Source organism: Trichomycterus rosablanca, chromosome 2 (assembly GCF_030014385.1).
Source record: "Trichomycterus rosablanca isolate fTriRos1 chromosome 2, fTriRos1.hap1, whole genome shotgun sequence".
In the NCBI taxonomy this organism is placed as follows: Eukaryota; Metazoa; Chordata; class Actinopteri; order Siluriformes; family Trichomycteridae; genus Trichomycterus; species Trichomycterus rosablanca.
In genome coordinates this window covers 43131138-43145194 of record NC_085989.1, presented here as the reverse complement: position 1 = coordinate 43145194, position 14057 = coordinate 43131138, and the positions used below count along the sequence as shown (strand labels likewise).

The 14057-nt window shown below is 40.4% G+C and overlaps 1 protein-coding gene across 1 annotated transcript in view; it reads left to right on the top strand.

The window, feature by feature from the left end:
• Positions 1-13814, top strand: part of wnk4b (WNK lysine deficient protein kinase 4b) — a 112743-nt gene extending 98929 nt beyond the window's left edge. Inside the window, exons 17-21 of the mRNA XM_063016047.1 lie at positions 1748-1841; positions 7113-7608; positions 10785-10990; positions 11157-11251; positions 13206-13814. Coding sequence (XP_062872117.1) covers positions 1748-1841; positions 7113-7608; positions 10785-10990; positions 11157-11251; positions 13206-13208 — 894 coding nt within the window. The 3' untranslated portion in view covers positions 13209-13814. The remainder of the gene's footprint in view (positions 1-1747; positions 1842-7112; positions 7609-10784; positions 10991-11156; positions 11252-13205) is intronic.
• Positions 13815-14057: the final 243 nt, after the last annotated feature.

Sequence of the window (14057 nt, the reverse complement as noted above, 5' to 3'; positions counted from 1 at the left end):
TCTAAAACCATAAAACCCAAATGTAATATAATGAAAATGGGGTGGTGTGTGGATAGAGCACACATAACTTGGTTGTGACAATATGACAGGCTGCTCTGGCTTTCTCAGTTCTCAGAGAGAGACTCCTCAAAACCAGCCAAGACCAGCATGCATGACTCATACCCCAACCTCACCAACTGGCACTCTCAGGGTTGTTCCTTCATGAGGCCCAAACAATACGTATTTCATGAGTTCCCAGAACAAGATAAGCATGCTGGCATTGCACACCAGCGAAAAACCAGCTGGCAAGTCTGAGAAGGAGAAACCGTGATGTATAGAGGGACTCCCCCCGGAGCGAATTAATGATTACAAGGTACCTTTGCTGGCCAAAATGGCAACACAGAAGGACTTTTAATGTGAATCCCTGCCGAACTACTTAAGCAGCTGCCATGTTACACGTTACACGTTGATTATATTTTCAATGGTTAATCTTAGATAAAGATTAAGTCAAGGTAAGTAAAACTAAGCCATTGGCCATTTCAGTTAACAGAAAGAGTGTTACAGTGTGTGTTAATCCTCCTCTAGTCTTTAATCAGTGGACATTTAACCAAAGTGTAAAACATGACTTTAAAATCTAATAAACAAACAAACAAACACATTAATTCCAATAGAACACGTGGTCCTTTCTTTCCCTTGATTGAAATGCCCAATGACTTAGTCTAACTTAGTTTTGACTTAGGCCAACACTTGGGTTTCTTTACCGAACAATAACCTTTAAAAATATAATTGCGCTTTTTCTGAACCACATTTTTTATTTTGTAATACAGGCCTTTAGTGTAATGTGGCAGCTGCTTAAGTAGTTCGGCAGTGTGTCGCAATAAAAGTCCTCATGTGTTGTCATTTTGGCTTAATTCGCTCCAGGTGGGAGTCCCTCTATACATAACGGTTTCTCCTTCTTAGACTTGCCAGCTCCGGTCTGGTTTTTCACTGGCATCCATTGCCAGCATGCTTGTCTTGTTCTGGAAACTCATGAAAGACCTTTTTTTGGGCCTCATGAAGGAACCACACTGAGAGAGTGAATTCCCAGTCTGTAACCCCATGTTATGCACGGACAGGGCCAGTTGGTGAGGTTGGGGTACGACTTGTGCATTGCTGGTCGTGGCAGCCAGAGCAGCTTATCATATTGTCACAACCAAGTTATTGCTCTATCCACACACACACACCATTCTCATTATATTACATTTGGTTTTTGCAGGTTTTAGACTTAATAGTTGTAAGAAGTGTGGGGGTGTGTGTATGTGTGTGTGTTAGAGATCATAGCTGTTTGCTTTTCTTATTTACATTGTGTGTTAATCTTCCTCTAGTTTTTTATCAGTGGACACTTTATGATCACATGATGCTGTTGGGTTCTTCTTTGGTTGAAGCACTATTTATTTGTCTTCCAGTGTTAATGTTATGCTTTTTTAAAACCCAACAACTGGCACATCTGTTACACTCATACCATTAAAACACATGGTTGTTTATTTTCATTGATTGAAATGGCCAGTGGATGTAATAAATGTATATACGACATAGATTCATCCAAAGAAATGACTGGAGAGTGAATGTGTATACACAAACATGCATTGAGACACATGGAAGTGCACACACACATTGACCTGTGTGGAACAGAGTATGGGTGGTGACTGTTATTTACATGCAGTGTGCTCAGTGGGCTTTGTTTTGTGTTTACAGTATCTGTGTGTTGTTTCTTCCACGCCTCTCTCAGGTATCTGAACCCTGTAGCAAAAGTTCACCTGCTCCTAGTGTGTCGGATACCGCTGTCGCCACAGCCAAAGAAAAACTGTCTCCCATATCTGAGGGTAGGGCATGCCATTAACACATACATACACACACACATACACACACACATACACACTTAATTACATAGGGTGTGTAGACGTACAGGTTCAACAGTGTAGTACAAGTTTGCCTGTTTTAACTCTATGACAAATTCAATTTCATTGTACATTTCATGTACAGTAATACTATCTAAGTGTAATGGCTAATATTGTATAAAGATGATAAAAAGTCAACATTTCAATTTTAAATGTAATATTTGAGGACAAATAAAGAGGCTAAATACAATCTTAAATCAGAAAAAGTTGGGACAGCATGGAAAATGCAAATAATAAAAAACACAGAGTTTCTTACATTTACTTTGACTTTTATTTGATTGCAGACAGGATGAACCTGAGATATTTCATGTTTTATCTGCTCAACTTCATTTCATTTATTAATAAACATCCATTCCTGCATTTCAGGTCTGCAACACATTCCAAAAAAAGTTGGGACAGTAAAGCATCTACCACTTTGTAATGTTGCCATTCCTTTTCACCACACTTAAAAGATGTTTTGGCACCGAGGATACCAAGTGATTTAGTGTTTCAGGTTTTATTTTGTCTCGTTCTTCCTGCAAACACGTCTTAAGATGTGTAACAGTACGGGGTCGTCGTCGCATTTATGGTTTCAAAATTCTCCACACATTCTCTATTGGGGACAGGGCAGGACTGCAGGCAGGCCAGTCCAGTACCCGTACCATCTTCTTCCTCAGCCATGCCTTTGTAATGTGTGCAGCATGTGGTTTTGCATTGTCTTGTTGGAAAATGCATGGACGTTCCTGGAAAAGATGACGTCTTGAAGGCAGCATATGTTGCTTTAAGATCTCAATGTACTTTTCTGCATTAATGCTGCCATCACAGAAGTGTAAATGACCTTTGCCAAGGGCACTGACACAGCCCCATACCATGACAGACCCTGGCTTTTGGACTTGCTGATAACAGTCTGGATGGTCCTTTTCATCTTTGGTCCGGAGCACACGGCGTCCATTTTTTCCAAAAAAGACCTGGAATGAATGGTTTAATGATATTATGCACTGTAGAGGGGGAAATATGCAAATCCCTTTCAATCTCTCTTTGAGGTTCATTGTTTTTAAACATTTTAATAATTTTCTCACGCATTTGTTGATAAACTGGATCCTCTGATCATCTTTGCTCATCAAAGACTCAGCCTTTCCTGGATGCTGCTTTTGTACCAAACCATGATTACAATCACCTGTTGACATCACCTGTTTGAAATCACATCATTATTTAGTTTTTTCACCTAATAACAAGCCCTAAATTGCCCCAAACCCAACTTTTTTGGAATGTGTTGCAGGCCTAAAATGCAGGAATGGATGTTTATCAATAAATGAAATGAAGTTAAGCAGATAAAACATGAAATATCTTGGGTTCAAACTGTCTGCAATCAAATAAAAGTCACAGTTAATGTAAGGAACACTGTGTTTTTATTTTATTTGCATTTGTCCATACTGTCCCAACTTTTTCTGATTTGGGGTTGTATAAAATTCCTGACGGCAACATGGCCCAACAAAGTAGTTTGCAAACAAAGAGACCTGACCTCAAACCTATACAACACCACTGGGATAAACTAACAGTGATAATGAGCCAGGGATTCTCATCCAGCACTAGGGCCTAAACTCACAAATGCTCTTTTAGGTAAATGGGTGCACATTTCCAACCACAAACTCCAACATTGTGAATAGAATGACTCATTTTTATTCCTCTTTTTCTGAGAACTGAGACAGCAGAAGCAGCCTGTCATATTGAGACAACCAGTTCACCCCATCACAAAATGTTTGTGTGTGTGTGACACATTTGGACATGTACCACCAGCTTTAGACATACACAGTAATAACCCACAGAACCAATATAGCATGTTTTTTTTTTTACTAGGTGTATAAACGTACACACGAAAACAGACATGCATTCATAAACTGCCGGTATAAACCAGCGCACACTCCAGCGCATTCACACAGCCTGTAATAGAGGTGAAGAAATTAGATTTTTGACAGCTTGTCACTTTCACTAACATGCATACACAGACGTGCACTCAAGAAGGTAGAACACCAGAACTGGGTTCAGTTTTTCCATACCATGCTTACTAAACCACTATTCAGAAGCTGTTGGGCACGATGTGTTTTTACAGTTAGATTTTAAAATGAGAAGATCTAAGTAAAAATGTAGATATAATAGTGCTATTACACAATTTATAATTGTGCACAATGCACAATAAAAGTCTGATTTTTTTATCTGTTGATGCATGCTCAATAATCCAGGTACACAAATCCACAAAGTTGAATCAGTTCATCTGGACACAAGTTTGTTGTAGAGATACGTTTCGTCACTCAATCCGAATGACTTCTTCAGTCTGAACTTGTGTCCAGATAAACTGATTCAACTTTGTGGATCTGATCTTTTTAATTAGTCTAGCAGGAATCTGGTTATTTAATTGTATGTGTAAACTATGTCTAAAATGTCTAAAAATGTAAAATACATTTTATGCATCCAACACTGTGGCAGTTTGTTGTTCCAGCATGCCCTTGTCCACAAAATCAGACTGAATGGACACACCTGTGGTTTTGTAATGGAATGTCAAACAAGATCATGGTCAGATGTCCACATACTTTTTTTACTCATGTACTGTATAAAGTAGAGCTGGGATTCAAACTCTCAACCTTTCAACTGATAGCTCAAAGCTCTATCACTCGGCTACCACTGTCCATAAAACACCTGAATTAGGACTGATGTCCACATACAAACTCCATTACTTGAAAAGTTGGGACACTTGCAAAATGCAATAAAAAGAAGAATGTGTCATTTGTTAATTATTTTAAATCTTTATTTACAGAAGAACAAAAAAATGATTTTTGATGTTTTGGCTGATGGACATGATGATATTTTGTTCATTTAAAAATTATAATTCTTCTTCTTCTTTCGGCTTTTTCCCTTTTTTCAGGGGTCGCCACAGCGAGTCATCCTCATGATCGCTCATTGATTTGGCACAATTTTTACGCCGGATGCCCTTCCTGACACAACCCTCCCTAATTTATCCGGGCTTGGGACCGGCACTACAATGCACTAGTGCATCTAGCAGCTAGGTATCTATAGGACAATTCAGTGTTTCCAGTTAACCTGGTGGCATGTTTTTGGACTGTGGGAGGAAACCGGAGTACCCGGAGGAAACCCACGCGGACATGGGGAGAACATGCAAACTCCGCACAGAAAGGACCCGGACCGCCCCACCTGGGGATCGAACCCAGGACCTTCTTGTTGTGAGGCGACAGTGCTACCCACTAAGCCACCGTGCCGCCCTCATTTAAAAATTATAATAATAGAAAATAATTATAACTGAGTTACATTGTTTTGAAACATTCCTAATACGTGAATCAGGAATAGGACATCTATTAAAAGCTCTACTTACAGGAAGCTGACTCATTAAGAGGCAGTAACCTTAAGATAATTGTGCTTCCAACCAATCAGCTATGAATACTTTACATGCTTTAAATACCATATAATGCACTTAAAGGAAAATGAAATATTTAATCATGTTATCAGCATGATTTCCTTTTAAATCGGTTACTACTCATTTTTAATAGTGATACTACAACCTCATGGTCAGAACATTTACAACCCCAAATCAGAAAAAGTTGGGACAGCAGGGAAAATACAAATAAAATAAAAATTCAGTGTTCCTTACATTTACTTTGACTTTTATTTCATTGCAGACAGTTTGAACCTGAAATATTTCATGTTTTATCTGCTCAACTTCATTTCATTTGTTAATATGCCTCAATTTCTGCATTTCAGGCCTGCAACACATTCCAAAAAAAGTTGGGACAGGGGCAATTTAGGGCTAGTAATGAGGTGAAAAAAATAAATAATAATGTGATTCCGAACAGATGATGTCAACAGGTGATTGTAATCATGGTTTGGTACAAAAGCAACATCCAGGAAAGGCTGAGTCTTTGATGAGGATCCAGTTTGTCAACAAATGTGTGAGAAAATTATTGAAATGTTTAAAAACAATAAACCTCAAAGAGAGATTGGAAGGAATTTGCATATTTCTCCCTCTACAGTGCATAATATCATTCAACGACTCAGTGAATCAGGAGGAATTTCAGTGCATAAAGGCCAAGGGTGCAAGCTTAAGCTGAACGCCAGTGATCTTTGATTCCTCAGACGGCACTGCATCAAGAACCGCCACTCAACAATAGCTGATAGAACCACATGGGCGAGGGATTTTTTTTGTCAAACCTTTGTCAAGCACTACAATACAGAGTTACATGCACATATGCCACTTAAAACTTCACTGTGCAAAAAGAAGCCTTATGTTAACCATGTCCAGAAGTGGCGTCAACTTCTCTGGGCTCAGAGGCATCTAGGATGGACCATTACACAGTGGAAACCTGTATTGTGGTCAGATGAATCAGCATTCCAGGTCTTTTTTGGAAAAAATGGACACCATGTGCTCCAGACCAAAGATGAAAAGGACCATCCAGACTGTTATCAGCAACAAGTCCAAAAGCCAGGGTCTGTCATGGTATGGGGCTGTGTCAGTGCCCTTGGTAAAGGTCATTTACACTTCTGTGATGGCAGCACTAATGCAGAAAAGTACATTGAGATCTTAGAGCAACATGTGCTGCCTTCAAGACGTCATCTTTTCCAGGGACATCCATGCATTTTTCAACAAGACAATGCAAAACCACCTGCTGCACACATTACAAAGGCATGGCTGAGGAAGAAGAGGGTACGGGTACTGGACTGGCCTGCCTGCAGTCCTGCCCTGTCCCCAATAGAGAATGTGTGGAGCATTTTAGAACGGAAAATGCGACAACGACGACCCCGTACTGTTGCACATCTTAAGACGTGTTTGCAGGAAGAATGAGACAAAATAAAAGCTGAAACGTCTTTTGTGTGGTGAAAAGAATTGGCAACATTACAAAGTGATAAATGCTTTTTTGTCCCAACTTTTTTGGAATGTGTTGCAGGCCTAAAATGCAGGAATGTTTATTAATAAATGAAAATGAAGTTGAGCAGATAAAACATGAAATATCTCAGGTTCATCCTGTCTGCAATCAAATAAGAGTCAAAAGTTATTATTTTCATTCTCCATGCTGTACCAACTTTTTCTGATTTGGGGTTGTAATTAAACAGCATTACCACTCATGTAATGAACTATCACATGGCAGTATTATATTTACACCTCGTTTATTTGTAATAACTTGTGATGTGTCCTCATTGCTTTCCCTACAGAGCAAAAATCTGGCCTCATCGTGGGGCGCTTCCAGGTCACGCCCAGTTTAGAAGCCAGCACACCTACAACTTCTGAACCCCCAGCTGCACTCCCTACTCCAAATACAACCTCCTCCAACCTGAGCCAATCAGCCAGCAGTTTTGAAGAGCAGCCCGAATTGGAGACCCGCCTCAGCAATGTCAGCTCCTCTCCTCCCATCAAACCCGCAGAGCCTCACACGGAGTTAAACAGCGCCCCCTTTTGGAGTACAAACTCTGAGGCTAAAGAACCTGAAGCTGGGGAGGAAGAGGGAGGTGAAGAGGAGGTCAGAGAGGGTGAGATGATGCAGAGGAGGATAAGCGTGAGCCTCTGGGAGGGGTTGACGGGGGCGAACGGGATCGGGAACGTTAACCAGCCGTGGGTGAGCTACACACGCAGCGCCTCGTACGGCAGCAGCGATGAGACTGACAGTGATGGTGAGGACATGTGGGAGGAGCTGCAGGAACTTCGTGATAGGTGAGGATGTTCTGGATCTTCAGCAAGCTTTACACTGACTCTCTTTATATCTGCTTAGTTATACAACTAAAAATAGTCCCACACTGAGCGAGCAATGAAGTTTTGGTGTTATATTCTATGACCACAGGTACAATATATGGACAAAAGTATCAGGACACCCCTTCTAATTATTGAATTAATGTGTTTCAGCCACAACAACTGCCAACATGTGTAATATTTACACCGATCAGGCATAACATTAAAACTCACTGTCCATTTTATCAGCTCATCTTACCATATAGAAGCACTTTGTAGTTCTACAATTACTGACTGTAGTCCATTTTTTTCTACATACTTTTAAGCCTTCTTTCACCCTGTTCTTTAATGATCAGGACCACCACAGAGCAGGTATTATTTGGGTGGTGGATCATTCTCAGCACTGCAGTGACACTGACATGGTGGTGGTGTGTTAGTGTGTTGTTGTGCTGGTATGAGTGGATCAGACACAGCAGCGCTGCTGGAGTTTTTAAAAACCTCACTGTCACTGCTGGACTGAGAATAGTCCACCAACCAAAAATATCCAGACAACAGCGCTCCATGGGCAGCGTCCTGTGACCACTGATGAAGGTCTAGAAGATCACCAACTCAAACAGCAGCAATAGATGAGCGAGTGTCTCTGACTTTACATCTACAAGGTGGACCAACTAGGTAGGAGTGTCTAATAGAGTGGACAGTGAGTGGACACGGTATTTAAAAACTCCAGCAGCACTGCTGTATCTGATCCACTCATACCAGCACAACACACTAACACACCACCATCATGTCAGTGTCACTGCAGTGCTGAGAATGATCCACCACCCAAATAATACCTGCTCTGTAGTGGTCCTATGGTGGTCCTGACCATTGAAGAACAGGGTGAAAGCAGGCTATAAAGGTATGTAGAAAAACAGATGGACTACAGTTAGTAATTGTAGAACTACAAAGTGCTTCTATATGGCAATTATAGCTGATAAAATGGACAGTGAGTGTAGAAACCATGAGGTGGTTTTAATGTTATGGCTGACAAGTGTATATTTATATAAAGATAGTTTAGGGAAGGCCCTTTCTTGTGCCAGCATGACTGTGACCCTGTGCACAAAACAAGCTCTAAGACATGAAGAAAAGCTCAGTTTAAAGAACCTCCAGTGGCCTCATTGAACAGCTTTGGAAAAAACTGGAACATCAATTAAGGCTTTCTTGATTAACATCAGTGCCCAGGCATGCAAATACAGTCATCCTTTGACTGAATGGCACAAATTTCCACAGTCATACTTCAAAGTCTTCACAAAAAGTGGCTGCTTTTATAGCTGAGAGGATCACATGGAAGTTGCCCTATTTTAATTCCATTAGTTTTTACTCATGTTTAGATGTCCAAATACTTTTGGCCATATAATGTATGTGAACACCCCTGCTAACTTAGTTCAGGTGTTTCAGCCACACCCATTGCTAACAGGTATAAAATTAATCCAATACTTTGTTGTTCCAGCATACCCCTGTCCACAAAATCAGACTGAATGGACACACCTGTGCTTTTGTAATGGAATGTCAAACAAGATCATGGTCAGATGTCCACATACTTTTTATGTACTGTATAAAGTCCTTCCAGTTTTGCTTTTCACAGTATTAATCAACAGCGCTCTCTAATGGTGAAAAATGGTGGTGAAAATAAAGTTCCATTTCAGTCATGTTGTAATAATAATTTACTGAAGTGTATTGCTGCCACACACAAGAAAAAAGCCGTCAGTATGTCGTTATAACAAGATAGTATGTCATTATAACGAGATATTATATCATTATAACGAGATACTTTTCTCGTTACAACACACTGACTGCTGTGGCAGCAACACACATCTGTGTGGCAGCAATACGCTTCCGTAGGAATTAGATATGCCTAAATCAAAGAAATGTTTCACATCATTTACAGCCCACCATACAATTTGTTTCATTCATTCACTTACTCACCCATTCACTTACTCACTCACTCACTCACCAATTCACCCTTTCATTTACTCACTCACCAATTTACACTTTCATTCACTCACTCACTTACCCATTCACTCACTGACTCACTCACCAATTTATTCACTCACCCTTTCATTCACTCACTCACCAATTCATTAATTCACTTATTCACTCACTAACCAATTCATTAATTCACTTACTCAACAATTCATTAATTCACTCACCAATTTATTAATTCACTCACTCACCCATTCAACCTTTCATTCACTCACTCACTCCAATTCATTAATTCACTTACTCACCAATTCATTCATTCACTCACCCATTCACCCTTTCATTCACTCACTCACTCACTCAGCAATTCACTAATTCACTCACCAATTCATTAATTCACTCACTCACCCATTCAACCTTTCATTCACTCACTCACTCCAATTCATTAATTCACTTACTCACCAATTCATTAATTCACTAACTCACCCATTCACCATTTCATTCACTCACTCACAATTTATTAATTTACTCACTCACTCACCAATTCATTAATTCACTCACTCACCCATTCACCCTTTCATTCACTCTCTCACTCACTCACCCATTCATTCACTCTCACTCACCCATTCACCCTTTCATTCACTCACTCACCCATTCATTTATTCATTCACTCACTCACTCACTTACCCATTCATTCACTCACTTACTCACCAGTTTATTCATTCACTTACTCACCAGTTCATTCATTCACTCACCCTTTCATTCATTCACTTACTTACCAATTCATTCATTCACTCACTCACCCATTAACCTATTATTCACTCACCTACTCACCCATTCATTTATTAATTCACTCACTCACCCACCCATTTATTTATTCATTCACTTACTCACTCACCAACTCATTAACTCACTCACTTACCCATTCACTCACTTACTCACTCACTCACCAATTCATTCATTCACTCACTCACCCATTAATTCACTCACTCACTTACCCATTCACTCACTCACTCACATTTTTATTCTTTCACTCATTTACTCACTCATACACACATTCACTCACCCATTCATTCACTCACTCACTCAGTTCCCGGTGAATTGCACACATTGCACCCCCAAACAGGTGGTGCCAAAACACATAATGAATGAATGAATGAATATTAGGGTTTAAGATTCATTTCTCAATTTCTCTTGATCAGACACGTGATTGAGGTCCAGGCCCTGCAGGCTTCTCAGAAGCGAGAGATTGAGGAGTTGTACGAGAGGATGGGGAAGGTTCCTCCTCCAGGCATCGTCTCTCCAGCCGCCATGCTGTCCAGTCGTCAGAGGCGTCTCTCCAAGAGCGGAGGCTACCCCGGCTCACGCAGGAACAGCCTGCAGAGACTCGACATACTGCCCCCTGCTGGTGAGTTATCATAAAACATACAACACTCATAGCTGATGGTGATTACACCATTTATAATAAGTAAATAAATAAACTAAGGGTATGTATGGAATGTTGGGGGTCATCATGCACCTAATTTATAAACATGACTCTTAAAGGACGTGGGTGTCGACTGTTTATCTATTAGGTATCATGAGGAAGAATTCGGTAAGCGGAAGCAGCAGTGGATCTCAGGAGCGAGGAGCAAAAGGAGTCACATTTGCACCTGACTTTGCCAGAGTGGTGAGACGTGCTGGATTATATGATTTATTCATTCATCCTAATCAGGGTCTCAGTGGGTCCAGAGCCTCGCCATGCAGTGAAGTTTAAATAAACATAGCACCAAGTAAACACAGACATGATTAAACACTTGATTAAATACTTTCATGGCGCACAGTCTATTACGCTAGTCCACCATCGCTAAGACGAGGGATCGAATCCGGCTGTTTTTTGGTGACCAAACCCTGCGATGGATTGGTAACCTGTCCAGAGTGTATTAATGCCCAGCGCCCAATGATTCCTGATAGAACCAGACCTGCCGTGACCCTGACCAGGATGAATCAGGTTGATAAAAATGAAATGGAAGACAAGGAAACAATAAATTACAATCCAGGCTTTCTCGTCCAACGTTAGTGTCTGATCTAAGAAATGCTCTTTGTAATAAATAGGTAAAAATTCCCACAGACATAAATGCAATAATAGGTAATGAACAATTTCTTCTGGCTTCTCCCATTAGGGGGCACCACAGCAAATAATTAATCTGCATATTTGATTTGGCACAGGTTTTACACCTGATGCTTGGGATGTAACAATGCACCACAAGACAGTTAAAAATCGATTCACATATGTAACGGTTCAAATCGGTTTACATGTATAATGGATCGATATTCACTTTAAACAGCAGAGGGCACTGGCGCTATTCACCTCGCCTGGTTGACATCACTACAGGGTTGCCAGGTTCTGAATTTTCCAGCCAGATTTAGTTATGTGAGGATACTTTCTTTATTTGTATTACCTCAGAAATAAAAGGGCATTCATTATTTAGATAAATAAAAGATAAGCACAAATACAGTATTTTATTTATTTTTTTTTAAAGAGAAATAATAAAAGGAAACTTTGTCATAATTTGTCTTAAATTTCATTTGTTTAAAAAATCGGGAAAAAATTGTATCATGAACCCAGTATCGTGAATCACATTGCATCGTGGGTAGAGTGTATCGTTACATCCCTTCCTGATGCAACCCTCTTATTTATCAGGGCTTGGAACCTCCGCTAAGGGTGCACTGATGTGTGTCCCCCTAATGGCCATGTTCACGTACCACCATGCACCTTCTGTATTTGTGAGCCCAGCACAGGATTTCAAACCCCTGAACTCGGGCACTGCTGTTACCAGGAGTGTGCTACTTACCATTATGCCAGACAAGCTTACATTAAGCTAATAAAAATGTGTCAGATGTGGTACGTGCCAGCCTGCAACCCCTGTTGGGCAGCTTGAGTGTCCTGCATTTGGTGGTGGTTGCCGGAGCAATATGAAATTGGACATGACTACATTGAGATAAAAAAGGACATATGCAAACAACATATGCCAGCAAGACTGCTGCTACATTTAGTATCTAATGGCGCTTTAGTTGCTTTCCCTTATTTAAAGTCCTGACTCCTGATTGGTTAGTTGTCCAGGTTGTCTTCTTGGTTGTTGGGCCCTTGATTGCTTAGACAATATACTGTCACACTACTGTAAGTCGCTTTGGATAAAGGCGTCTGCTAAATGCTGAAAATGTAAATGTAAAATGTAAATGTGGTGGCTTGGTGGGTAGCACTGCCGCCTCACAGCAAGAAGGTCCTGGGTTCGATTCCCAGGTGGAGCAGTCCGGGTCCTTTCTGTGTGAAGTTTGCATGTTCTCCCCGTGTCTGTGTGGGTTTCCTCTGGGAGCTCTGGTTTCATGCTACAGTCCAAAGATGTGCAAGTGAGGTGAATTGGAGATACAAAATTGCTCAAGAAGTGTGTGTGTGTGTGTGTGTTTGCCCTGTGATGGACTGGTGATCTAATGATTTGGACCCACCACGACCCTAAATAGGATAAAGCGGTGATAAAACAGACAATGAATGAATAAATAAAATGTCTGATTTATTTTATCTGACTGTTAGAAGCATGGTTCGAACTGTACTGACACGTTATTCTGTTAATTTCTGTTTCCAGTAATTCTCAGAAAAGCCTTTGCTCCTTACTGACTTCCTGAGCATCCTGGCTCCGACATCATGGACGTGACATTATGAATCGCATGCAGACCTCATCGTCAGTACCAGAATGTTTGTCAGGACTGATCGTGGATCCCCTCCATCAGTAAAAAGCAACACACCTTTCAAACGTTATTTCAGTGGGGAGTGAATATTATAAGATAAAAACAGAGAGATCTGGATTCTTTTGTAAATGATTATGCATCGATGCTCAGATCTCCACCATCAGCTGATAAATAAAAGAGACTGCGACAGAACAAGATCATGAGTGACTGTGCTCTGGTCTCTCTTCACGTAAAGGCTGCGATCCAATCCACATGCCATGTATCTGTATAAATACTGCCACCTTCAGTACAGTAATATGTGATTTAGGATACAGCACATTTCCTCCAGTCTGTGGAGACAAACAGCTGATACAGTGTTACGAAAGCTTTACTGTGCAAATCAGTATGATTCTCACAGCTGCCTGTAAAGTAGCAAACACTCTTTTACAACAGGGTTAATCTAGATGTACTATATGGCCAAAAGTATGTGGTCGCCCCTTTGAAATGTGGGTTTGAGTTTGGGTGTTTCAGCCTCACTTATTGCAATCTATTTTATAATCAAATCAATTATATAAAAAGTAAGTACTTAACTGAATTTGTGACAACATCTTGGGAAGGTCAAATCAGTTTGGACATCCCTGGAGGGACCCCAGTGGACATTTCCTGACCTCTACCCAATAGACAGCTTATATATATATATATATATATATATATATATATATATATATATATATATATATATATATATATACACAGTGGGGCCAAAAAGT